This window comes from Pongo abelii, chromosome X (genome assembly GCF_028885655.2).
Source record: "Pongo abelii isolate AG06213 chromosome X, NHGRI_mPonAbe1-v2.0_pri, whole genome shotgun sequence".
NCBI lineage: Eukaryota > Metazoa > Chordata > Mammalia > Primates > Hominidae > Pongo > Pongo abelii.
In genome coordinates, this window is record NC_072008.2 from 106,679,649 (window position 1) to 106,704,684 (window position 25,036).

Below are 25,036 nucleotides of genomic sequence, written 5' to 3' on the forward strand. Positions count from 1 at the left end.
ACAACATACACTGGGCACATGTGGGAGGAGGTGGGGGGAGGAGTTGCATCAGGAAGAATAGCTAATGCATGCTGGGCTTAATACCTAGGTGATGGGATGATCTGTGCAGCAAATCACCACGGCACATGTTTACCTACATAACAAACCTGCACATCCTGCATGTATACCTCTGTACTTCACATAAAAGTTTTAAAAAATTATGAATTTTTTTAAGTTATTGCCCTACTGCACTCCAGCCTGTGCAACAGAGTGAGACCCTGTCTCTAAAGCAAAAACCAAACCAAACCAAAACTAAACTAAAATGGATGGTTCCATTTATATGACAGTCTTGAAATGACAACACTGTCATTAGAGAACAGATTATTGGTTTTCAGAAGTTAGAGGTGAGGGGAGTGGATAGGAGGGTTAGACTGGAGATAAGGGCATGCAGTATGAACTCTTTTTTAAGAAAGCAGATTTTATGGAATATAGACATGTGACCCTCTTCTGCCCTTTTGGACCTCTCATGAAAGTGAAGAGCGAGATGATTGACATCATCAGATCAATTATTATTAATATCATTATGCCACTTGCTGAAAGAACTGAAGCACTTGTACAGTTTATGCAGAACTTCAGGGAGGTTTGTATTCATCAAGACAAGATTCATCTCACAGTGGTGTATTTTGGTAACGAAGGACTGTCTAAAGTCAAGTCTAGCCTAGAATCTGTCACAAGTGAGTCTAATTTTTCACAATTACACCGTGGTCTCATTGAATGAAGAATTTAATCATGGATGAGGACTAAATGTGGGTGCCCAAGCTTGGGACAAGGGAGAGGTCTTTATGTTTTTCTGTGATGTTGATATCTATTTCTCAGCCGAATTCCTTAACAGCTGACAGTTAAATGCTGAGCCTGGTAAGAAAGTGTTTTACCCTGTGGTGTTCAGTCTTTACAATCCTTCCATTGTTTATGCCAACCAGGAAGTGCCATCACCTGTGGAGCAGCAGCTGGTTCACAAAAAGGATTCTGGCTTTTGGAGAGATTTTGGCTTTGGAATGACTTGTCAGTATCGATCTGATTTCCTGATCATTGGTGGATTTGACATGGAAGTGAAAGGTTGGGGTGGAGAAGATGTTCATCTTTATCAAAAATACTTACATGGTGACCTCATTGTGATTTGGACTCCGATTCCTGGTCTTTTCCACCTCTGGCCTGAAAAACGCTGTGCTGATGAGCTGACCCCTGAGCAGTACCGCATGTGCATCCAGTCTAAAGCCATAATTGAGGCCTCTCACTCCCACCTGAGAATGCTGGTATTCAGGGAGGAAATAGAGACGTATCTTCATAAACAGGCATACAGGACAAACAGCAAAGCTGTTGGTTGAAATAATAATTAATGCATTACTGTGTGAACTGCAAACCAGCACTATTTATTTAGCCTTAATTCCACTTCCGGATGCAGTGCCTCTTTTGGAGAAGACATGTTTACTTTTCCTTTCTGACATTACTTTAGCAGTTCAACTTGATGAGAGATGAAAAAAACAAATGTTTCAACACAAAGTCTCTGTTTTGTGAGAATACTGCACTATGGAATAATTGACAAATTGAAATCTGGTATTTGTCCCAAAAGTTGTTTTGAGTTAGTTCTACCTGGTGCCCATGTTCTGATTGTGTGTGGGATTGCATGGTGTCCTGATTGCATCTAGGTGGAGCGGATGGAATGTGCTGGGCCGCTGTTGGGTGGAGAGCAACACATTCTTACAGAGGAGATGAAGTGCTATGAGCATAGTGTGTGGACAGGTATCTTCATCTGCCCACCCCTGAGTCAGCACGCTTGATTTGATAGCTTGAAGAATCCTTTTCCACTGAAGCAGAGGATAATTATTTGACACATCTGAAATCCCCAATCAATCAACCAAGAGAAAGGTAGAAATAAAAACTCCTTAACTTACTGTTGCTTAGCCTCCTGAAAGTCTGTTTTTAAGCAAATGGGTAATAGTAGAAAACAGGTTAGAATCTATGGCTTGATTAAAAATATAATGTTATTACATTATCATCATGCTCAGGATTAGTAGTCAGAGTTGCTGTAGACTATTTTGCACAAACAGAAAAGAACATGGAAACCTTTTTAACAGAACATTTAATTATGTTGGAGTAAAGGATCCTAGCTGTGTCTGGGAACACTAGTTTATGTGTGCTAGCTACATCAGGATCTTCCCATGGTGGTTCAGAATAGATGAGCATAGCAAGGTTTTGTTTTTGCTTTCGATTTTCTCATTTGGCATGGACCCATATGTATTTGCTTTCCTTTTTTCTAATATATTAATATATGCTACATTTGTATTTGCGTTACTATAATACTTTGAGTTGAAAAAAGAGTTTCATTGTGGGGAGAAAAAGCAAATGGTATACCACAAGATCACACTGATTTGAGAAAAGGGAGGAGGAGAGGAAGATAGTCTGAATGGAAATCTGAAATATGGAATGTTTTAGAGAAATATATCACTTGCATATAGAATGTTTTGAGGTATAAATTAATGAGACAAAGTGAAGAAGAAATTATATTCAGATAGGACTGCACTACATTATTTGTCACACATGGATCTGTTACCATCAGGTCAATTCCTAGCATGCATAAATTTTTTAACTTTTGGCTTTTAAAAGAGACCTATGTTGAATTCTATTAGTATGTAAACCCCTGAAAATTCACTGAAGAAAAATCATTACTCTTTTTCTCAGTAAATCATATCATCTGAAATATTACAAATTTCAAATTTCTAGGTGCTATATTAATTCAATATTATAATAACTCTTACCTAATTATTCTTACAAGTTTTAAGTTGTGGTAGTGTTTAGGGATTTTTTTAAAGATGTGTGAAATGTTCTCTGCAAAATCAGGCCACTGTCTCCTTTTATATATTAATACAATTATGTATTATGAAGACCAGTGAATTATAATATTTAAAGTGAGATAACGTAATTATTTGCAAAGGTAAGTTACAGCTTGTTTTTTGAGAGAATCAAATGAGTTTACTTTTCCTCCTGTTGTTTTTAAACTGGCTTTTAGTTTAAAGATGGAAGCTAACCAATGGAAATGTTACTATGTTTTCGACGTTTATTAAACAGTACCAATAAAGTATTTTATTACCAGAAAAAATAAATTTTTAAAAATGGTATAGATGTGTTTTTAAAAAGTCAATTTTAATATGTGATAATTTTTAAAGAGAAAGAAAAGATAAAAGAGATAGGAAACCAGATTAAGAGAGATATTGAAATATCAAGTTTTTAAAAAATGGGCAATACTATAGTATATAGGGGAGTGACATCAGCAAAATAGCAGATTAGGTAGCTCTAAACTCCTATTCCTCCACAGAAACATAGCAAAACAAACAGAAACCGTCAAAGCCAACTTTTTCAGGACTTTGAAAAACAGTCAAATGTGAACACTGAAGCAACAACAAAAAAAGAAACTAAAATGGCAGGAGAGCTTTGTGGCATTTTTACTCATCCTTGCCCCACTCCTCTGGCTTGATGGTGGTTTAGAAGATGGCAGCCTGCATTCCCAGTTTAAGACCCTGTTCTCTGGTTCCAGAGACAGCAGAGCAAATCTTATTCACAAATTATTGTGTAGGTCTGTGTATTAGTCCATTCTCACACTGCTATTAATATAAAGAAATGACTGAGACTGGGTAATTTACAAAGAAAAGAGGTTTAGGCCAGGCACGGTGGCTCATGCCTGTAATCCCAGCACTTTGGGAGGCTGAGGTGGGCGGATCACTTGAGGTCAGGAGTTCAAGACCACCCTGGCCAATATGGTGAAACTCCGGCCCGACTAAAAATACAAAAATTAACCAGGCATAGTGGCGCAGGCCTATAATCCCAGCCACCTGAGAGGCTGAGGCAGGAGAATCACTTGAACCTGGGAGGCAGAGTTTGCAGTGAGCAGAGATCATGCCAGTGTACTTCAGCCTGGGCGACAGAGCAAGACTCCATCTCAAAAAATATAAATAAATAAAAATAAAAATAAAAATAAAAATAAAAATAAACTGCTTCAAAAGAGGCTGAGCATAGTGGTGGACACCTGTAATCCCAGGCCGAGGTGGGTGGATTGCTTGAGCTCAGGAGTTCAAAACCAGCCTGGGCAACATGGCAAAACCCTGTCTCTATTAAAAAATAAATAATAAAGTGCTGAAAGAAAACAAAATATTATCAACAAAGAATTCTATATCCAGCAAAACTGCCCTTCAAAAATGGAGTAATAAAACATTCCCAGGCAAACAAAAGTTAGGGGAGCTCGTTACCTGTAGACCTGCCCTGTGAGAAATGCTAAAGGGAAGCCTTCAAGTTGAAACAAAATGACACTAGATAGTAATTTGAAGCCATATGAAGAAATGAAGATCTCCGGTAAAAGTAACTGCATACAAATAAAAGCCAGTAATACTGCAAGTCTGGTTTGTAACTCCATTTTATTTCCTACATGATTTAAAAAGCAAATGCTTAAAAATAATTTTAAATTTATATTACTGGGCATACAACGTACAAAAATGTAAGCTGTGACAACAAAGTGGGGTGGAGCTACAAAGGAACAGAATTTTTATATGCTATTAAAACTATGCTGGTATCAATTTAAACTAGAGGGTTATAAATTCAAGATGCTGACTGTAGTCCCCATAGTAACCACTAAGAAAATATATTTTTTAAAACCCTATACTGTCTAGAAATACATACATAGATGATAAAAACCATAAAGAAACACAAGGAAATAATTAGCAAAAAAAAAAAAAAAAAAGAATCATGGCTACTTTTGCAGGGAAGGAGGGAGCTGTGATTTGAATGTGGCAAATGGAGGAGCCTCTGGGATGGCTCACAACATTCTACTTCTTGACCTGGGTGGTGGTTCCAAGGGTGTTCACTTTAAAATAACTCCTCAAGCTTTGTTTTGTGTAGTTTTCTCTAACTGTGCTTTATTTTATATTTAAAAACTTGTTAAAAATAGCAGAGATAGAAAGGGGAGATGAACCAAGATGAGTCAGGGAAGGCTTCTTTGAGGAGGTAACATTTAAATCGAGCACTGAAAGATAAGAAACGGCTACTAAAGTAAAGGGTGGGGCCGGGCACGGTGGCTCACGCCTGTAATCCCAGCACTTTAGGAGGCTGAGGCAGGTGGATCACCTGAGCTCAGGAGTTCAAGACCAGCCTGGCCAACATGGTAAAGCCCTGTCTCTACTACTAATAAAAAATTAGCCGGGCATGGTGATGCACACCTGTAATCCCAGCTACTCTGGAGGCTGAGGCAGGAGAATCCCTTGAACCCAGGAGACGGAGGTTGCAGTGAGCCAAGATCGGGCCATTGCATTCCAGCCTGGGCAACAAGAATGAAACTCCGTCTCAAAAAAAAAAAATTTTTTTTAAATAAAGGGTGGGAAGAGAGTATCTGAGGCAGAGAACAGGTGGCAGAATATAAGGAGTAGGATATAAGGAGGCCCTGAGGCAAGACTATGTAGTTGTTCCTACTCCAGTAGCTAACAGTTGGGGCTGGAGTCCAGTGGGCATGGGGAAAGCTGGAACAAAGAGGAGGAACTTGAGAGGTGGGTAGGTGTAGATTGCTCAGGGCATTTTAGCATGAGAAAGGAAGTTTGAAATTTATTCAAAGTATAAGGAAAGCCATTGAAGGTATTTATTTATTTATTTGAGACAGAGTCTCACTCAGTCACCCATCCTGAAGTGCAGTGGCACAATCTTGGCTCACTGCAACCTCCACCTCCTAGGTTCAAGCAAGCACGTCCAGCTAATTTTTGTATTTTTAGTAGAGGCAGGGTTTCACCATGTTGGCCAGGCTGGTCTCGAACTCCTGATCTCAAGTGATCCACCTGCTTTGGCCTCCCAAAGTGCTGGGATTACAGGCATGAGCCACCATGCCCGGCCACTGAAGGTTTTTAACCAAGAGAGTGCCATGTTCTCATTTCGGTTTCCAAAGAATTATCTTGCCTATTAGATGGGAAAATATTTGGAAAAGGGCAAAAATAGAAATGCAATGAGGCTATTGCAGAAACGCAGGGAAGAGGTGATAGGAACTTGCAGGTAGATGAGAGCCATAGATCTGAGAGATACGGGTAGTTTCTAAATTCTCTTTTTTATAATATTACACAACAATCCACAGTTATCAACTATTAAAAATAACCACTAGAACAAAACAAAGAAAATAATAATAATCTTCCTCACTATTCCACTTTGCTTTCCCACCTCTGCCCCTCCAAGGTAACAAATGTTGTTCTGATGTTGTCAAATCATTTCTCCATGCTCATACAGACATAAACAAATATATATACATGTTTATAGATTAGAAGGGTTAATTATGTTTTGCAGAAATATAACTATCCCATAAAAATAGCCGAGCTTGCTGATGCATGCCTGTAGTCGCAGCTACTCAGGAGGTTGAGGTGGAAGGATGACTTTGAGCCCAGGAGTTTGAAGCCAACTGGTGCAACATAGCAAGACCTCATTTCTAAATAAATAAATAAATAAATGAATATTACAAAAACAAAATAAATTATGAAATAGAAAGTAAATTGTCAAAAAATCCCAGCAGAATTGATCAATAAAACTAAAAGACCAATAAATCAGAGACCTAGAGATACTGTGACAGGCAGTACTACTAGGTTGGTGGTAAATATAAGAAAATAAAATAAAAACATTTGAAAAAAGGTGCAAAAGAAAAATAGCTGGGCCAGGTGTGGTGGCTCACACCTGTAATCCCAGCACTTTGGGAGGCTGAGGCAGACGGATCACAAGGTCAGGAGATGGAGACCATCCTGGCTAACACGGTGAAACCCTGTCTCTACCAAAAAAAAAAAAAAATTAGCCGGGCGTGGTGGTGGGTGCCTGTAGTCCCAGCTACTCGGGAGGCTGAGGCAGGAGAATGGAGTGAACCCATGGGGTGGAGCTTGCAGTGAGCTGAGATCACGCCACTGCACTCCAGCCTGGGTGACAGAGCGAGACTCCATCTCAAAAAAAAAAAAAAAAAAGAAAAATAGCTTTGTTTTCTGAGTCATGAAAGAACCCTAATAGGTAACTCAGGTTGGGTTAAAAGGGAAGTGTCATACCAGGGTCAGATCAGTAGAATCCCACAACCAACAAAACTATACCCACTGGGGGAACTGCTGTATTTACTTATGCCCCTCTAATATTTCAGTTTAAAAGCTATAATTTATTCCTGATGACACATAACACTAGGCAATTCTGTTCACTCTTCGCTGATTCTATCTCTACTAATTGTCAAGATAATATTAAATAATACCATATATGCTCATCTGCTTAGATCCAATCTCGTCATAAGCCTGCTCTTCACCAATCCTCATGTTAACCAATCTAATGTTAGCCAATTAGTAACAAGAAAATGATCCCAGTTATTGCTAATATTTTACCTTGCATGAGGTCTGATATGGTTTGGATGTTATCCCCTCTAAATCGCATGTTAAAATATAATCCCCATGTTGAAGGTGGGGCCTGGTATGAGGTGTTTGGGTCATAGGGGTGGATCCCTCATGGTTCGGTGCTGTCCTTGCAATAGTGAGTGAATTCTCGTGAGATCTGGTTGTTTAAAAGTGTGTGGCATCTCCCTCCCTACTCTCACCATGTGATGTGCAAGCTCCCACTCACCTCCTGCCATGAGCAAAAGCTCCCTGAGGTCTCCTCCAGAGCCAAACAGATGTTGGTGCCATGCTTCCTGTACAGCTGGTAGAACTGTGAGCCAATTAAAACTCTTTTCTTTATAAATTACCCAGTCTTGAGTATTCCTTTATAGCAACACAAGAACGGCCTAACACAAAAAATTGGTACCGGATGTGAGGCACTGCTATAAAGAAAACGTGGAAACAACTTTGAAACTGGGTAATGGGTTGAGTTTGGAAGAGTTCAGAGGGCTCAGAAAAAAGACAGGAAAATGAAGGAAAGTTTGGAACTTCTTAGAGACCAGTTAAATTGTTGTGACCAAATCGTTGATAGTGATATGGACAGTGAAGTACAGGCGGCCAAGATTTCAGATGGAAATAAGGAACTTGTTGGGAACTGGACAAAGGTCACCCTTGTTATGCCTTAGCAAAGAACTTAGCTGTATTGTGTTCATGCCCTAGGGATCTGTGGAAGTTTGAACTTAAGAGTGATGACTTAAGGTATCTAGCAGAAGAAATTTCTAAGCAGCAAAGCATTTAAGATGTGATCTGCCTGTTTCTAATAACTTATGCTCAGAGGCAGGAGCAAACAAATAACTTACAGTTGGAATTTATAATTAAAAGGGAAGCAGAGTGTAAACATTTGGAAAATTTGCAGCCTGGCCACGTGCAAAGAAAGAAAAAGCTTTTTTGGAGGAAGGATCCAAGCAGGCGGCAGAGATCCAACCACTTGTTACAGAGTTCTGCATGACTAAAAATGAGCCAGGTGCTGATAGCCAAGACAATGGGAAAAGGACTTTGAAGGCATTTCAGAAATATTTGAGGCAGCCCTTCCCATCACCGGCCTGCAGGCCTAAGAGAAAATAACGTTCCCTGGGCCAGCCCAGGGCCCTGCTGCCCTGCACAGCCTCGGGACACTGCTCCCTGCATCCAGGCTGCTCCAGCTCCAGCCTTGGCTCAAAGGGCCCCAGATACGGTGTGGGCCACCACTCTGGAAGGTGCAAGCCATAAGCCTTGGTGGCTTCCATGTGGTGTTAAGTCTGTGGGCACATAGAGTGCAAGAGTGAAGGAGACTTGGCAACCTCTGCCAAGATTTCAGAAGATGTATGAGAAAGCCTGGGTGCCTAAGTAGAAGCCTGCTGCAGGGGCAGAGCCCTCAGACAACCTCTACTATAGTGGGCAGTGCAGAGCAGAAATGTGGGGTGGGAGGGCCCATACAGAATCCCCAATGGGGTACTGCCTAGTGGAGCTGTGGGAAGGTGGTCACTATCCTCCAGATCCTGGCATGGTAGATCCATCAGCAACTTGGACCTTGAGCCTGGAAAAGCTACAGGCACTCAACTTCAACCCATGAGAGCAGCCACAGAGGCTGTCCCCTGCAAAGCCATGGGTATGGATTGCCCAAGGCCTTGGGAGCCCACTCCTCACACCAGAGTGCCCTGGATGTGGGCCATGGAGTCAAAGGAGACTATTTTGGAGCTTTAATATTTAATGACTGCCCTGCTGGGTTTTGGACTTGCTTAGGGCCTGTAGCCCCTTTCTTTTGGCTGATTTCTTCCTTTTGGAACAGGAATGTTTAGCCAATGCCTGTACCTCCACTGTATCTTGGAAGTAAATAACTTGTTTTAATTTTATAGGCTCATTGGTGGAAGAAACTTATCTCCAAATGAGGCTTTGGACTTGAAATTGAGACTTTTGAGTTAATACTGGGATGAGTTAAGACTTTGCAGGACTATTGAGTAGGGATGGCTGTATTTTGAAATGGGAGAAGAACATAAGAATTGAGGGGGCAGGGCAGAATTATATGGTTTGGATATATTCGTACACCCAAATCTTATGTTGAAATGTAATCCCTGGCTGGGCGCAGTGGCTCACGCCTGTAATCCCAGCACTTTGGGAGACCAAGGTGGGCGGATCACCTGAGGTCAGGAGTTTGAGACCAGCCTGGCCAACATGGTGAAACCACGTCTCTACTAAAATATAAGAATTAGCTGGGCATGGTGGCAGGTGCTGGTAATCCCAGCTACTTGGGAGGCTGAGGCGGGAGAATTGCTTGAACCCAGGAGGCGGAGGTTTCAGTGAGCTGAGATTACGCCACTGCACTCCAGCTTGGGTGACGAGAGTGAAACTCCGTTTCAAAAAAAAAAAAAGAAATGTAATCCCTAATGTTGGAAGTGTGCCTGCTGGGAGGCATTTGGGTCGTGGGGCTGGATCCCTCATGGCTTGGCCTCATGACAGTGAGTGAATTCTCCTAAGATCTGGTTTTTTAAAAGTGTGTGGCACATCCCCCCAACTCTCTTGCTCTTGCTTTCACCATGTGATGTGCCTGCTCCAGCTTCACCTTTTGCCACGAGTAAAAGCTCCCTGAGGTCTCCCCAAAAGCCGAGCAAATGTTGGTGCCATGCTTCCTGTACAGCCACTAGAATTGAGAGCCAATTAAAACTCTTTTCAGGTATTCCTTTATAGCAGTGTGAGAATGGCCTAATACAAGGTCTAATCAGAATTTAGCCTGTCTCAGTCACGTTTCCTGTCTCAGTCACATTTCCATTCACCTTCTTCAGTCAAAACTTTTCCTCCATACTTCTAAGCAGGTACCAAAGAAAATAACATGAATTCAGAGTCATCTATAAAATAAGAAAACAACTAAATCAAGATGGGGGAAAGGCACAGTAAATTATTCCTCTACCTAACACATTTCTGGGCATGACAGAAAAACAGCGGTATCAACTGGGTTACTTCCCTTGATGGCTAGCACAAGATCTCAGCTATAGACAGCTCCCCTTGGATGGCAAGTATGGAGAAAAGAAGGGGAAAACGCAACCTCCAGTTGGCCAAAAATCAATCTACATATTTAGAAAAGCCTTCAGCTGAGACCTTTCAAAGGACTGTAAAGTGCCTCATTCAGATAAAGATAAGTGTTCATATAGAGTATCATCCAAGCCTGGACACTTTTGTGAATGAAAGGAGGCACTATTAGTAATGATTCTGGGATGGAGGTTGGCAAATTTTTCCTAAAAATGGCCAGATAGTAAATATTTTAGGTTTTAGAGGACACATACGATCTGTGTCATATATTCTTTTTCTTTTTAACCCTTTAAGAATGTAAAAACCATTCTAAGCCCAGACACCATAAGAAAACAGGCCAGGAGGCCAGGCACAGTGGCTCACGCCTGTAATCTCAGCACTTTGGGAGGCCAACGGGGGAGTCACCAGAGGTCAGGAGTTCAAGACCAGCCTGGTCAACATGGCAAAACCCCATTTCTACTAAAAATACAGAAAAATTAGCCAGGCTTGGTGGCACATGCCTGTAATCCCAGCTACTCAGAAGGCTGAAGCAGGAGAATCGCTTGAACCTGGGAGGTGGAGGTTGCAGTGAGCCGAGATCGCACCATTGCACTTCAGCCTGGGTGACAAGAGCAAAACTTGGTCTAAAAAAAAAAAGAAAGAAAGAAAGAAAACAGGCTAGGATACAAGTCTGGCCATGGGCTTGGGGGAAAACACACATCAAGTCTGTTCTGGTCAAATAGATACATAAGTCACCCTAGCTGAAGGCCTGGTCTGTGATCCAATTCAAAATTTAGAATTAAGAGTAAGTATGTAGGCCAGATGTGGTGGCTAACACCTGTAATCCAAGCACTTGGGATGCCAAGTGGGTGGATCACCTGAGGTAGGAGTTCAAGACAAGCCTGGCCAACATGGTGAAACCCTATCTCTACTAAAAATACAATAATTAGCCGGGCGTGGTGGTGTGCGCCTGTAGTCCCAGCTATTCGGGAGGCTGAGACAGTAGAATTGCTTGAACCCGGGAGACAGAGGTTGCAGTGGTCTGAGATCATGCCACTACACTCCAGCCTGGGTGACAGAGCAAGACTCCGTCTCAAAAAAAAAAAATAATAATAATAAAAATTTTTAAAAACCTACAATGATGAGAGTATGTCAGAGGGAGGAGTCAACTGAAAGAGCTCCCCAGGCGAAAGTTGGAACAATTTGAGCAAGAAAATAAAGAGGTATTGATTATAATCAGAGGATAAAATAAATATATGTGAGCCCGTACTGTATAAATGAATGATTTAATAAACAAATGTATAAGAATAGACAGACCCCCCCCCCCATACAGAAGAATTCCAAACAACTTTTGTAGATACTCCACCTCAAGGAGGTGGAGGATAACTCCCCATTCTATAAGTGTGGCCAATGCATACTGATTTCCTTCTAAAGAGTACAGGATAGAAAGTAGGGGGAGTATCTTTACAGTGGAGAAATCCGATAAACACTGCCTCGGCCAGGTGATCAAGGTTAACATCATCAGTGATAAGTCATGTTGACAGCATGTATCCTTGATATGATATGATGAGGATGGCACGTTACCTCTGTGGCCTTCCTCCCAAGAACACATAACTTCAGTCTAATCATGAGAAGAACATCAGATAAACACCAAGTGAGGGGTATTCTACAAAATACCTGATGAACACTCCTGTCAAGGTCATCAAAGACAAATACAGTGGCTGGATGTGGTATCTCATGCCTATAATTCCACCCCTTTGGGAGGCCATGGTGGGAGGATCACTTGAGGCCAGGCGTTCAAGACCAGCCTGGGCAATATAGCAAGACCCTTCTCTAAAAAGAATAAAAAATAAATCAGCCAAGGATGGTGGTGCATGCCTGCAGTCCTAGGTACTTGGGAGGCTGAGGCAGGAGGATTGCTTGAGCCCAGGAGTTTGAGGCTGCAGTTAGCTATAATCACACTACTGCACTCCAGCCTGGGCCACAGAACCAGACCTTGTCTCCAAAAAACAAAACAAAACAAAACAAAATCTGAGAAGCTTAAGTTAAAAACTAAGGAAATCTGAATGAAGTATGGACTTTAGTTAATAACAATGTATTAATACTGGTTCATTAATTGTAACAAATACAGCATCGTAAGATGTTAACAATGAGGGAAATTGGGTGTTAGGGATGGTTACTCACTGTACTGTCTTAGCAATTTTTCTGTATATCTAAAACCATTCTGAAAAATAAAGCATTTTATAAAAAGTTCACTAAGTATGATACAGTTTGGCTAGAAGAGATAGAGATACGCAGAGCAGAGGCAGTTTCTCTGGTACCTGAGGTCTGCAAGACCTTTGACCTAATACAGACCCTGAAGCCAGAATGCCTAGGTTTGAATTCTGGCTTTACCATTTATTAGCTAGGTAACCTTTGGCAAGTTATGTAACCCCTTTGTGAACAACTTCATCTCTGAAAAGTAGGAATGATAGCCCCTACTTTGTCATGCTGTAGTAAGGATTAAATGAATTAATGTGTATAAAGTGCTTTAATGAGCCCTGGCACAAAGTAAATTCTATATAAATATTTTGTAAAATGAATAAAAACTATGATGACTAAAAGTTCCTTTAGTAATTATCTATAATCATACAAGGTAAGGAGATATGAGTTTGGTTGCTATGAACCAGGTAGTGGTTGCCACAGACATGTCAGTACCTTGACAACCATTATTAGGACATTGCCATAGCTTTTATAAGTGGACAACCTGAGCTGTGTTAATCTGACAAGAAGGCTAGAAAGCTCAATGCATCTTCCTATTACTCTGCATATCTTATGTCTTCCATCCAAAAAGAATCAACTTATCAGATAAATAACCACCTCATGGTAAGCAAAACATGTCACTATCTTCATTTTATAGATAAGATAAGAAATTTGGAAATGAGGTTTAGTTGAGGTGATTTCACTTCAGGCTACCCAGAAGAGGCACTAGAAATAAAGGATCAGTCCAGCAATCCCTAATTCAATCATTTTCCCAGTTGGGTTATCATACCTACCTTTCCTTATAAAGGAAGAACTTGTCTGATGCCAATTTGACACTTCTTGGTGGCACTGACAAACACAGAGAGCCTGACATCAAGTTAGAAGGCTCTGCCAATTATTAGGAAACAGACATGAAGCGGTTACTGGCCTCTTCTCCAAGGGAGATGGCTATTAAGGAACCCAGACAATTAGGCTCTGATGTTTCAGGCTCCTGGTCATATCAGCTTCATGGCAAAACTGGAGTAAGGCTGGTTTTGATCACAGGCCATATATAAGGTTTCTCTTTTGTCTGGCATAAGCCAGAGCCATTCTCCAGGAGGTCCTTATGGGAAACCTAATGATCTCCTAGGGTCTGAGCTGTGCTATAAGAAATGCTATGAAATGTTAGTATTTTGGAATGGCAACTCTCCAAAACAGTAAATGACTGGATGACTCTGCAGAATCCTGATAAATCCATTAATAAGCTGGCACATAAACTGTGCTCATCAGATAGCTAAGCAAAGCCCATCGAAGCATTAACTGAAGTACTTTGCTAACCCAACCAGGGCTTCCTCCAGTTTTGGGCTTCAACATACAGTCGTCCCTCAGTAAACTCGGGGGAAATGGGTTCCTGAACCCCCTCATATACCAAAATCTGTGCATTCTCAAATCCTGCAGTTGGCACTGCGAAACCCATGTATATGAAAAGTTAGCCCTGCATATACGTGGGTTTCACAATCACAAATATGCTCATTTGGTTGAAAAAAAAAAGCCTGGTATAAGTAGACTCATGCAGTTCAAACCCATGTTGTTCAAGGGTCAACCATAATTAGTCATTAGGAAAATGTAAATCAAAACCACAATGAAATACCTACCTCACACCCACTAGGATAGCTGTAAACAAAAAACAAGCATTACTGGTGGGAATGTAAGATGTTGTAGCCACTTTGCAAAACAGTCTGGCAATTCTTCAAGAGGTTAAATATAGATTTATTATATAACCCAGCAGTAACACTCCTAGGTATATACCCAAGAGAAAAGAAAACATATCCACACAAAAACTTATATACAAATGTTTATAGCAGCATTATTCATAAGAGCCAAAAAGTGGAAATAATCCACTTTCCAAGGATGAACCTTGAAGTGATTGCCTAAATTATTCTTCCAAATCCAGCTGCGCATTGACATCACCTGGGAAGCTTATGCAGCTCCCTGGCAATCTTTGGGGATGGGACACCTGGATTAATGTTTGAATCCAGACTAGACGATCTCTACGGTCCCTGACAGATCCAAAACTTGTATAAAATCTCTAATAGTGGGTCACCAATGCCCACATCTTTGAAGAAGAGACATTATTGGTACTTGGAACAGGTCTCCCAATAGGTCCTTCTAGAAGCCTAAGTTGGTTCTTCTCTTAGGCATCATCCCAACCTCCACAAGGTTGAATACAGATATTCTTAACAAGGATGAACTATGGCTGAAGGGATACGCCACATCTGATTATGTCTGTGTAGGCTGCTATACTAAGAAATCACCCCATTTTGAAGAAAGCTACTCATTAGCACAGAACTTGTCACTGCAGTTGAGAATAACCAGTTCCTCCTTCTATGACATTTATAGACACAGTTGGATAGAATGAAGTAATAGACTTCTAACAATCCCAGGCTTTCTGTTTATCAGCACCTGTTTAGTCATAAGCTGACTAAAGGCTCAGTGTTTATAATGGGACTTATTTCTTATTTTCTTTCTTCTCTTAATATTTAAGAACTAAGATGAATCATGTTCCGGCTTTTGTCCTCCTGCTGCTCTTGGCTAAAGACAACAGAAGAGAAAAGAAGGTAATATTACAATTATTTCCCTAGGCCTATTCCACTATTTCCTCCCACAAATCTGCCCATAGTCCCTCAAGGGACAAATCTTCATAATATATATTGTTAGGTGAAGTGACTAAGCAGTGTTTGTAAGATTGGGGGCAAGGTTGAGGAGGGATGGCCAATTGTACAAGGTTAAGTGAATCAGGCAAGAAAAGCATCCTTGGCGGCTTTGGTGAGGGGCTCCCATACCACCTTCTACTGCTTTGGCTGGGCCTTTTATGGTACATACATTGAGATTACTGCAGGCAGAATCCCAAACAATAAGGAAGAGTATAACTCTCTGTTTAGCCTAAAACCTACCTGTTTTAAGACTTTGGGCTCATTTTTCTTTTTCATTTACAGGAATGTGGCCATCCCTATCATTGGCTTGAACAACTCAGGCAATACTGTTCTTGTGGAGGCATTCCAAAAATGTAAGGAACTAAGAGCATTAGATACTGGCGTGGGTCTCCCATGGACCCCAGAATCCAGTGAAATAATCATTCCTTCTTAGCATTACTTCATGGCCCTCAGTTTCCCTCTTTTTGTGCATAAACACCTCCTAACACACACACACACACACACACTCTATCTCTCTCTCTCCCTCCCTCCCTTCCCCACATTACATAAACAGCCTGTTTATGTAATGTCTGTCACCTGCTTCCTTTACAAGATATCCTAATTGAAAGTCCTTTCATAGGGTCAGTAGGCATGAGTTCAAACTATGTAAAGCATTGCAGTCAATTATGAAGGATAGCATGTTTGAAATGATGTCTAGTTTCAGGGCTCAATTAAAGTGGAATTTGGTCTAGATAAGAGAGACAAGTGTGGGACGATAAAGAAGTTTAATAACATGAAATTCTGTGACAGCTAATATAGAGAGTTGGAGGTTGAGAAATGTTGTCAGTTCCGATATGTGCAAGTTTAATACCAGGTCTCTAGTTCAGTATCTTGACATTTCAAGAAGCAGTTACACAGAATTTCAGAAAGCTACTATACTACTTATTAAGGACCAATCAAAGAAGCCAGCACTGTCTGTCACAGGATGCCCTCCATCCATGTTCATTGGATAAATGAAGCAGTATGATGACGTGGTTGAGTTTTATCTAACCTGGCATCCCTGAACAAAAAAGCCTAACCTGACTCCTCTGCCACTGACCTACCTGAAGTGCTCATCAATTTCCCTGAACTACAGCAACAGCCTTCTGGCTGATCTTGTCATCTCCAGTTGTCCCCCCAGTATTCAATCCACATAGCTACCAGAAGGACTTAATACAAAAGCTGATCATGGCACTTCCCTGCTCAAAACTGTTCAATGCCATTATCTCCAAGATAAAACTTAAGTTTCTTAGCAGTACACAAAACCCTCTATGAGTTGGTCCTTGAGTCCTTCTCCAACTTCATTTCCCATGCTCTCTGCACATGCCCTCTGATACAGTCACAACAAATGACTTGCCATCCCCCTTTTCTAGTTCTGTACATGCTGTCCCACTACCTAGCATTTTACCTCCACCATTATCTACCTGCTAAATCAAAAGCCTCAAGTCACAGCCCAGCTTGACCTCAGGAATGCCTTCCCTATCAGTGCCCTCCTTCCTCAGCTCCCACTCTATTCCATGCATCGCTCTGGCATGCACTTATTACAACATCATCAGGCAATTGCAAGTCCATCCCCTAAATTGTGAGCCTCTTGAGGAGAAATAATGGATTTTTTCCTCTCTGTATCTTTAGCCTGTGGCCTTTTAGCATTTTCAGGTAGGTATTCAATAAATATTCATGGAATGGATATTCTCCCCCATTCCACCATTCACCTGAGACAACATGTTGCCATTTTCTTTGCTTTTTTTTTTTTTCTCTCTGAGACAGAGTCTTGTTCTGTCACCCAGGCTGGAGTGCAGTGGTGTGATCTCAGCTCACTGCAACCTCCACCTCCCAAGTTCAAGCGATTCACATGCCTCAGCCTCCCGAGTAGCTGGGATTACAGGTGTGCACCACCACACCTGGCGATTTTTTTTTTATTTTAGTAGAGATGGGGTTTCACCATGTTGGCCAGGCTGGTCTGGAACTCCTGGGCTCAAGCAATCCTCCTGCCTCGGCCTCCCAAAGTGCTGGAATTACAGGTGTGAGCCACTGTCCCTGGCCCACTTGTTATTTTTGAGTAGTCTAATACAGATATAGCAAATGTCACATCAAAGTTTTGGCTGAAAATTATTTTATCTGAAAACTATAATTTAAAAGTTCATTGCCTAACATGAAATCAGAAGAGATGTTATGAAAATCACATTTAAACATAATAATAATATATACATATACACACATACATATGTATTCTCATTTCCAAAGACCCAAAAGCATATTACTAACTTTTCACGTTAATGACTCATTTTAGCAATGCTATGGAAAATGTCACAAGCAGATCTAAGACTTCAAATAAGAAGTTATGAATTCTAGTCTTAGTGCTCCCAGGTATGGGTGCAGAGAATGTATAAAGTCATTTTGCTACTAATGTGGGAAGAGAGCTAGGCTAGAATGGTCAGTTCAACAGACTGGAATGCATATAAAGGCTGCCGTTTTCCATTTTCCTTCTTTTTTTTGTTAGTTTTTTATTGTTTTTTTTTTTTTTTTTTGAGATGGAGCTTCACTCTTGTCCCCCATGCTGGAGTGCAGTGGCATAATCTCAGCTCACCGCAACCTCTGTCTCCAGGGCTCAAGTGATTCTCCTGCCTCAGCCTCTCAGGTAGCTGGGATTACAGGCGTGTGCCACCGCACCCAGCTAAGTTTTTTTTTTTTTTTTTTGTATTTTTAGTAAAGATGGGGTTTTGCCATGTTGGCCAGGCTGGTCTTGAACTCCTAACCTCAGGTGATCCGCCCGCCTCAGCCTCCCAAAGTGCTGGGATTACAGGCGCAAGCCACCGTGCCCGGCCAAGACTACTGTTTTCAACTCCATTTCTATGGGAGCTGAATGAGGTATGGAATTCCCTATGAGATTTTGTGTTCTGGCTATAGCTTTTCAAAGGAAAATGTGTCTAAGTCTAGCATGGTTTCTTGGAAGAGATATGTGGGAGACAACTTCATACCCTCATCTACAGTAACAACCACCATAAACATTTATTGAACACCTACTGTGTGTAAGGTAATACAGACATCCTCCCTCATATAGCTTATGTTTTAGTTGGAGAGACAAAGCAAGCACAAAAAGAGGTGAAGGACCAGCTCAGCAGACCATGTGCTCAACAAGAAAGAGAGAGAGAAGTGAGAAGTGGACAGGCCAGAGAAGTCTTCCTAAACAGTACTTGAGCTGGGTATTGAAGGGTGGGAGAGAAGAACCTCCTGTTCATTCATTCATTTATCAGATTAATTCAATAATGAATGTGCTTGGCATCATGAATGTAATGGTGAATAAATTTCAATAAAATTGAAAGGGTTCCTGTCCTGTTGCAGTTTATAACCTAGATAAATAAACCATAGAATTTATAACACTGTAATATGTGCTATGACAATAGTAAACTCAGAAGAAAGGTACCTTACCCAGATGGCCGGTGTGTGGGAAAACTCTAGAATAAACAAGATCAGAATTGACATTTAAAAAAATAGGCATTAACTGAGCAAAGAGTAGAAGTGTTCTAGGCAGAGAGAATGGCATCTTGTAACATCCCAGGGCAAGACAGAGCAAGACATTGATGTACAGTGGGAGAAGTAAGGGCAAAGGAGCCAAGGGAAGAACAGATTGGGTATGTACTAGGGACAGTGTGGACACTCGTTAGGTTACAGCACTAGGAGACAGGTCTGGCAGGTTAGGAGGTGAAGGAGTCTGTATTATATCAGGAAGCAGTGGACACTCACTAAAGGTTACTGAGCCAGAAGAGGATAGCATGGGTAAAGCGATGATTTAGGAAGATAGCCCCCAAGTATGGGCAGGTTGGCAGGATGCTTCAGTCGGATTTCTCAGAGCAGGCTCTAGTCAGGGTTCAACAAATTATTTGATCTAACTATATTTCCCTACTTTGTGATTGCTTTTCCTCTCTTCCCCTCTGCATAGTACTTCCCAGTAGGATAGACAACTGCATGAAATCGGAACCGACTCTACTCCTGTTAGATGAGTATGGAGTTTCAATCTAAGTGATTGCTTCTCCTCTTTTCCCCTATGCATAGTACTTCCCAGTAAGACAGACCATTGCATGAAATCGGAACTGACTACACTTTTGTTAGATGAGTATGAACTTTCCATCTATGACCTGAATGGAGACCTGAAGGGCTGGGAAGCATGGCCAAACTACTATGCACAGGCCCATGGGCTTGTTTTTGTCCTGGATTCCAGTGACATAAGACGCATGCAGGAAGTGAAGATCATCTTAACACATCTGCTGTCTGATAAAAGAGTGGCAGGGAAACCCATCTTACTGTAAGATTCTGCCTTTCTGTCCTATTTCTGCTTCCCAATTTGTACCCTTAAATGTATAGAAATGAAGGGTGGGGTGGTCCCTTTGTCACACCCAGCTAGGCCTCCTGTTCCCTTAGGCTCAGTGAGGTAGAGTGGCCCAATTTTCTGGGGTCTGTTCTCAAGAGCTACTTTCTACCACACACTGCCATGGGGGACATGTTACCTGACTGTACAAACGTAATTTTGAAGGGAAGCATCAAAGGGAAATGAAAAGTGGTATCCACCACCTCCACCCCTTGACTCTTCCTGAAGACTACCTTCCTGAATTTGCTTATCATCTTTTCTGGTTTCGGTCTCTGATCCTGAAACCTCATGATAGCAAAGAACTCCTATCTTGTATAATTGATGCCAATGACCTCCTCTCTGATCAGATTGCTCAAAAGTTACATAACTAGCACTTATTCCAGGGCGATAATGCAGGTGGCCAGTCAATTCTCATCCCCGCCCCCAACTCCCTTTATGCTTCTTTCATTCCTCATTAGCAACCCCAACTAGAGCATGAACAGAGTTTGGGAAAGGATGTAAAAACTCCAAATCTGTTCATAGCCCAGTTAGCAATTCTAATTAAAGTTTGATAGCATAATGTAGGGGAAGTGAGAAATGAGCCCTGGGGGGACTATCTTGGATTCAAATGATTTGTGCTATACTTTCCATCATTGAAAGTTGGCTAGAAAAATGTCTAGCTCATCTCATTAGGTATGTCTTTAAACCTAATTCCTGGATATGTAGCAGTTATAGTAGAATTTGTTCTCCTCCTCTTTCCCTTCTTTTCTCGCCTTTTGCTTCTATTTTGGTTTCACTCTTCCACTCTTTTTTCCTCCCTCTCTCATATGCTCTGTTTTAGCTTAGCAAACAAACAAGACAAGAAGAAAGCCCTCATGCCTTGTGATATTATTGACTATCTACCTCTAAAGAAGCTAGTGAAAGAGAGTAAGTGCCCATGCCGAGTAGTAAGTGTCAACCTCTTCCTTCCCTCTTCCTCTGGAGCCCAGCTGATGCAGCCCTTGGCCCATTCTATAATCAGTCCCATATGTTGGGTTTGGGGCAAAGTCTCTCCCTGTCAGGCAACACCCACAGTGATTCCTGACTTGATGGTGATAATAAATATTGCATTCTGCCTTCAAAATAGTTCTGTAAAGTGGACACATGAATATCCCCATTTTATGGATAAAAAAGCCAAGGCTCAGAGACTCTATGTGACTTGCTCAAGGTCACACACCCAAGACACCATAACCACTTTATTAAAGGACCTCAGATTTTATGTCTGTCATTTGCCTTCTCAGATGTGAATGCTGAGTGTCTCCTAGAAGTCTCAGAGCCTCTCTAGGCATAGCAGAGTTTATGTGTTCCTTCACTCTTTGAATGAGAGTGACTGGTTCTACAGGCCCCAGGGGCCCCAGGCTCCAGGTCTGCAGCCTTCTCTTCTCTTTTGTCACAGGAGCCATGTTCAGCCATCAGAAACCTTGAGAGAAGAAACCATCAACCCATAGTTGAAGGACTGCGCTGGCTATTAGCTGTCATTGATACTTGCCAACTACCACCTACCTCGAGCATCTCAATCTCCAAGAATAACATAGGCTCTGGAGAAAGATGCTCATCACACAGGTACTGAGATGCCTCTATGAGATTTACTGATAAGAAAAGCTGCAGGGATCAGTCTTTCTTACGAGCAAGGAGTTCTGGGAGGTGTTTGGATTCTGGGTGGCATTGAGCAAGCCTCTTGATATCATTGGCTCAAATGGGGCTAGGGCAGTGCCCACCAACACTTCAACATTGTTAGGTATACCCCATCCCTGGCATAACTTGAGTGGTCATATGAGGGGAATGATTTTCATAAAGGTAAGCCAACCTATCAGCATTAGAGCTTCCCCAAAACAGGGTTTCTAATATCTGATTTGCCATGTGGAGGAGAAAAGGAACATGAGCCCCTTAAGGAGCCTACTGGCATTATTCTACGGATGAATGCCATGAACCTACTCAATATTCTCAGCCTCTAGTTCTATAATCCTCCCAATAATGAGGAATGATGGGAGAGGACAGAAATGTTGAAAAGAGGAAAAAGAAAAAGAAAATAGGAGCTGATCAGAGTTTTGAGGAGCAAAAGGCCTAAACATCCTCTTGCTCTGTTGTCACTTTCATTGCCCAAAGGCATATGGCAGGGATGGGGTAGTAGCCTGCATTAGATAAAGAAGCTTGAAGTGTGTCTGTTTCTACTACTGCTGTCCTTTCCATCTTCCCCCAGCTTCTCCACCAGAACAGGAATGTCAAAGGAGAAAAGACAGCATCTGGAACAATGCTCAATCGAAGCTAAGCCTCTAAAGTCAATCCTACAGGTAAATGGCCCTTTAAATGTTAATACTCAGTGACCAATCCCTGAACATGTGGGCACCAACTAACTTTCCCCCCACCATCTTCTTGCTGTACAGAAAGAAGGTACAAGATTACGGTCTAAAAAGAATATGTCAGTAACATTTGCTTTAGATGAACCCATGAAAGAAGGTGAATGTTCTAGGAGAACTAGAGCTCAGAATACTACAAAGCTTCACTACAATTGAAGGAGTGGCTTATAGACTCCAGCTCCATATGTTGATGACAATATTTTTGAAGGTAATGCTGGATCAGTGGTTAGAGAAGAAAATTTACAATTTCTACAATAGTATTCCAATTTTGAGCCTGAATTTCTTTCCTCACTCTATGGTTGGTGATTAGAAGAGAAACAGAAGAAGTACAGGAAGGGTGCTTGGGTACCACCTTCTGGTAGTCCAGCATGATGCCCCAGCACTGGTTGACACAAGATCTTTAGATGGCTATAGGGTTATCTTAAAGTTTATTATTCCAGTGGAGAAAGTACGAGAACTTTATATATATACATATGAGATATATATCTCATATGTATATATATATATCAAGAACTTTAAAAACATGAATACACTATGAACCAGTAATCTCAATTCTTGAGCTGTCTCCAAGGATAATTACACAAGTACCCAAAAAACGATGCTCAAGGATATTTAATCACAGCACTCTGTACAATAACTAAAAGTGGGAAACAGCCTGTATGTCCAACAATGGAGAATGGCTAAATAAATTAGGATGCATCTATGCCATGGAATATATGCATACTTTAAAAAGGCTAATGTGGACTTATATTTACTGACATGGAAAGTTTTCCACAACCTGGCATTTTTGTTAGGGAAAACAGCAAGTTAGAGTACAGCACGTATAGCACGATACATATACAGATATAGAAATACCTGGAGGAATATCACTGAAAGATACTAGGTGGTTGTGAGATGTAAAAGGCCAAGGTGCCTTTCCTTTGGATTTTTGTTTTATTAGAAATTTTCTCTTTTTGGCCAGGCATAGTGGCTCACGCCTGTAATCCCAGCACTTTGGGAGGCTGAGGCAGGCGGATCATGAGGTCAAGAGATCAAGACCATCCTGGCCAACATGGTGAAACCTCGTCTCTACTAAAAATACAAAAATTAGCCAGGCACGGTGGCGGACGCCTGTATTCGCAGCTACTGGGGAGGCTGAGGCAGGAGAATCTCTTGAACCCAGGAGGTGGAGTTTGCAGTGAGCCGAGACAGCGCCACTGCACTCCAGCCTGGCAACACAGCACGACTCCATCTCAAAAAAAAAAAAAAAAAAAAAAAAGACATTTTCTTTTTTTATAATAAGCAGATATCATTTCTCCCAATACAAAAAAAAGCTATGAGGCCTTAAAGGCTGTAGTTACTGGCCACTCATTCTCAGTATTCCTTAGGACCCCAGTCTCCAAGATTGTCAACTGTCAATATTATAATGTCATCTCAGCTCTGAAAGGGACATGGCCTTTTATATCCCTGGCTACCTTGGAGCTTTGGGTTGTTACACCTACATGGAGGGGCTTGGACTTGGCCTGGGCCACTAACAAGGAGACAGACACTGCTCTGGGGACAAGGGGTGAGGATGAGAGCAGAGAGTAGAGCGAAGGAAGTGGTAGAAGCGGAAGTGTTTTTTTAGATAACTACCCCTAAATCTTTGTCCAAAATTTAAATCCATTTTCCTTTCTATAACTCCAGAACTTATGGCAAAAAAGAGAATGGATACCTGGGACATAGATAAGAAGTTACTGGAAAATTCCTGTGAATAAGCCTTTGGTTCCTATAGTTAATACTACTTAAATGAAGGGCAGAGGGGAGAGAGCAACAGTGAGAGAAAGTACGAGGCCAGGGCAGAGGATGGGCACCTCATGGGGTGCAGTCTATACCCTGTTGGAAACTGGCCAATACCCTCCTACCCTGAAATGGTCTGGGAAGGACAGGAAGCCTGGCACTTGGCTTCACTTACAATAACTGACCTTTTTCTCTTTTTACTTTCAACAGACTACTAAAGAGAAAAACAGAGGGAAACCAAAAGAAACAGTTGATATGCCTCCCTCAGCAAACAGGTTCATCTCCAGAACTATGAGGACTATCCGGTTTTTAAATTTCCATTTGATAATATTTCTACACTCCCCATACAACTCCACCTACTCTAATATCACATCCCTGAGAACCCCTGTTGTTCCTGTATATCTATATTCTAGCCATCAAATCAATCCTATACTCACTGAGAGGCTCAAGAAGAGTGAGATGGCATCCATTGAGAATGAAGACCACCTTGGTAAAAAAGAACAGAGACTTTACATCTTTGTACCGAGATGCTGCTGACAAAGCTTGTGGACAATAAGTCATGGGTGATCAACCAAAATTGAGCCTTAGAAATACAGGGTTCATTTAGAAATAAATATTTTTTTCTTTAAGGTTCTTGGGCAGAAAAGGATTGGCAAAAATAAATAGAACTTCTTTGCTGAGAATTATGCTCTACTGAATCATTTTCAGTCATACCTCCATAAACAACTTTGTTTTAAAGCCCCAGATACTGTCTGTGAAGCCCAGAACAATTGCTTTGCTGTCCCTTCAGGAACAGCAACTGCTGCCTCTACCAACACTTTGGTTAGCTATGCAAAAAAATGTAGGCACTTGAATGCATTGATCCCTCTATCCCAAGGGTGGCAGTGGTAGTGGTAGTAGTTATTTACCATTACTACTACTATAGGTTGGGTATCCCTTATCTGAAATGCTTGGGACCAAAAGCATTTCAGATTTCAGATTTACTTTCATTTAGGAATATTTGCATTATATGTACTTACTGGTTGAGCATCCCTAATCCAAAAATCTGAAACATTCCAATGAGCATGTCCTTTGAGTGTCATGTCAGGACTCCAAAAGTTTCTAATTTTAGAAGATTTTGGATTTTGGATTTTCAGATTAGGGATGCTCTAT

At 41.4% G+C, this 25,036-nt stretch overlaps 1 protein-coding gene and 1 pseudogene across 3 annotated transcripts; both read left to right on the plus strand.

The window, feature by feature from the left end:
• The first annotated feature begins 730 nt into the window (after positions 1 to 730).
• Positions 731 to 1,430, plus strand: LOC100440321 (chondroitin sulfate N-acetylgalactosaminyltransferase 2-like; annotated as a pseudogene).
• Positions 1,431 to 13,177: 11,747 nt separating this feature from the next.
• On the plus strand, positions 13,178 to 24,565 carry ARL13A (ADP ribosylation factor like GTPase 13A). Of its 3 annotated transcripts, XM_054544839.1 has the most exons (9): positions 13,178 to 13,298; positions 15,199 to 15,271; positions 15,650 to 15,720; positions 19,439 to 19,688; positions 20,572 to 20,677; positions 21,166 to 21,332; positions 21,970 to 22,060; positions 22,154 to 22,334; positions 24,095 to 24,565. In XM_054544839.1, the coding sequence occupies exons 2-8, from the start codon at positions 15,213 to 15,215 to the stop codon at positions 22,280 to 22,282; spliced, it is 873 nt and encodes a 290-aa protein (XP_054400814.1). In that variant the 5' UTR covers positions 13,178 to 13,298; positions 15,199 to 15,212; the 3' UTR covers positions 22,283 to 22,334; positions 24,095 to 24,565. The 3 variants fall into 3 exon arrangements, 1 of the variants encoding a protein (XP_054400814.1); XR_008518122.1 differs by lacking the exons at positions 13,178 to 13,298; positions 19,439 to 19,688; positions 20,572 to 20,677 and having other exon boundaries at positions 15,212 to 15,271; XR_008518121.1 differs by lacking the exons at positions 13,178 to 13,298; positions 15,199 to 15,271; positions 15,650 to 15,720; positions 19,439 to 19,688 and having other exon boundaries at positions 20,443 to 20,657.
• Positions 24,566 to 25,036: the final 471 nt, after the last annotated feature.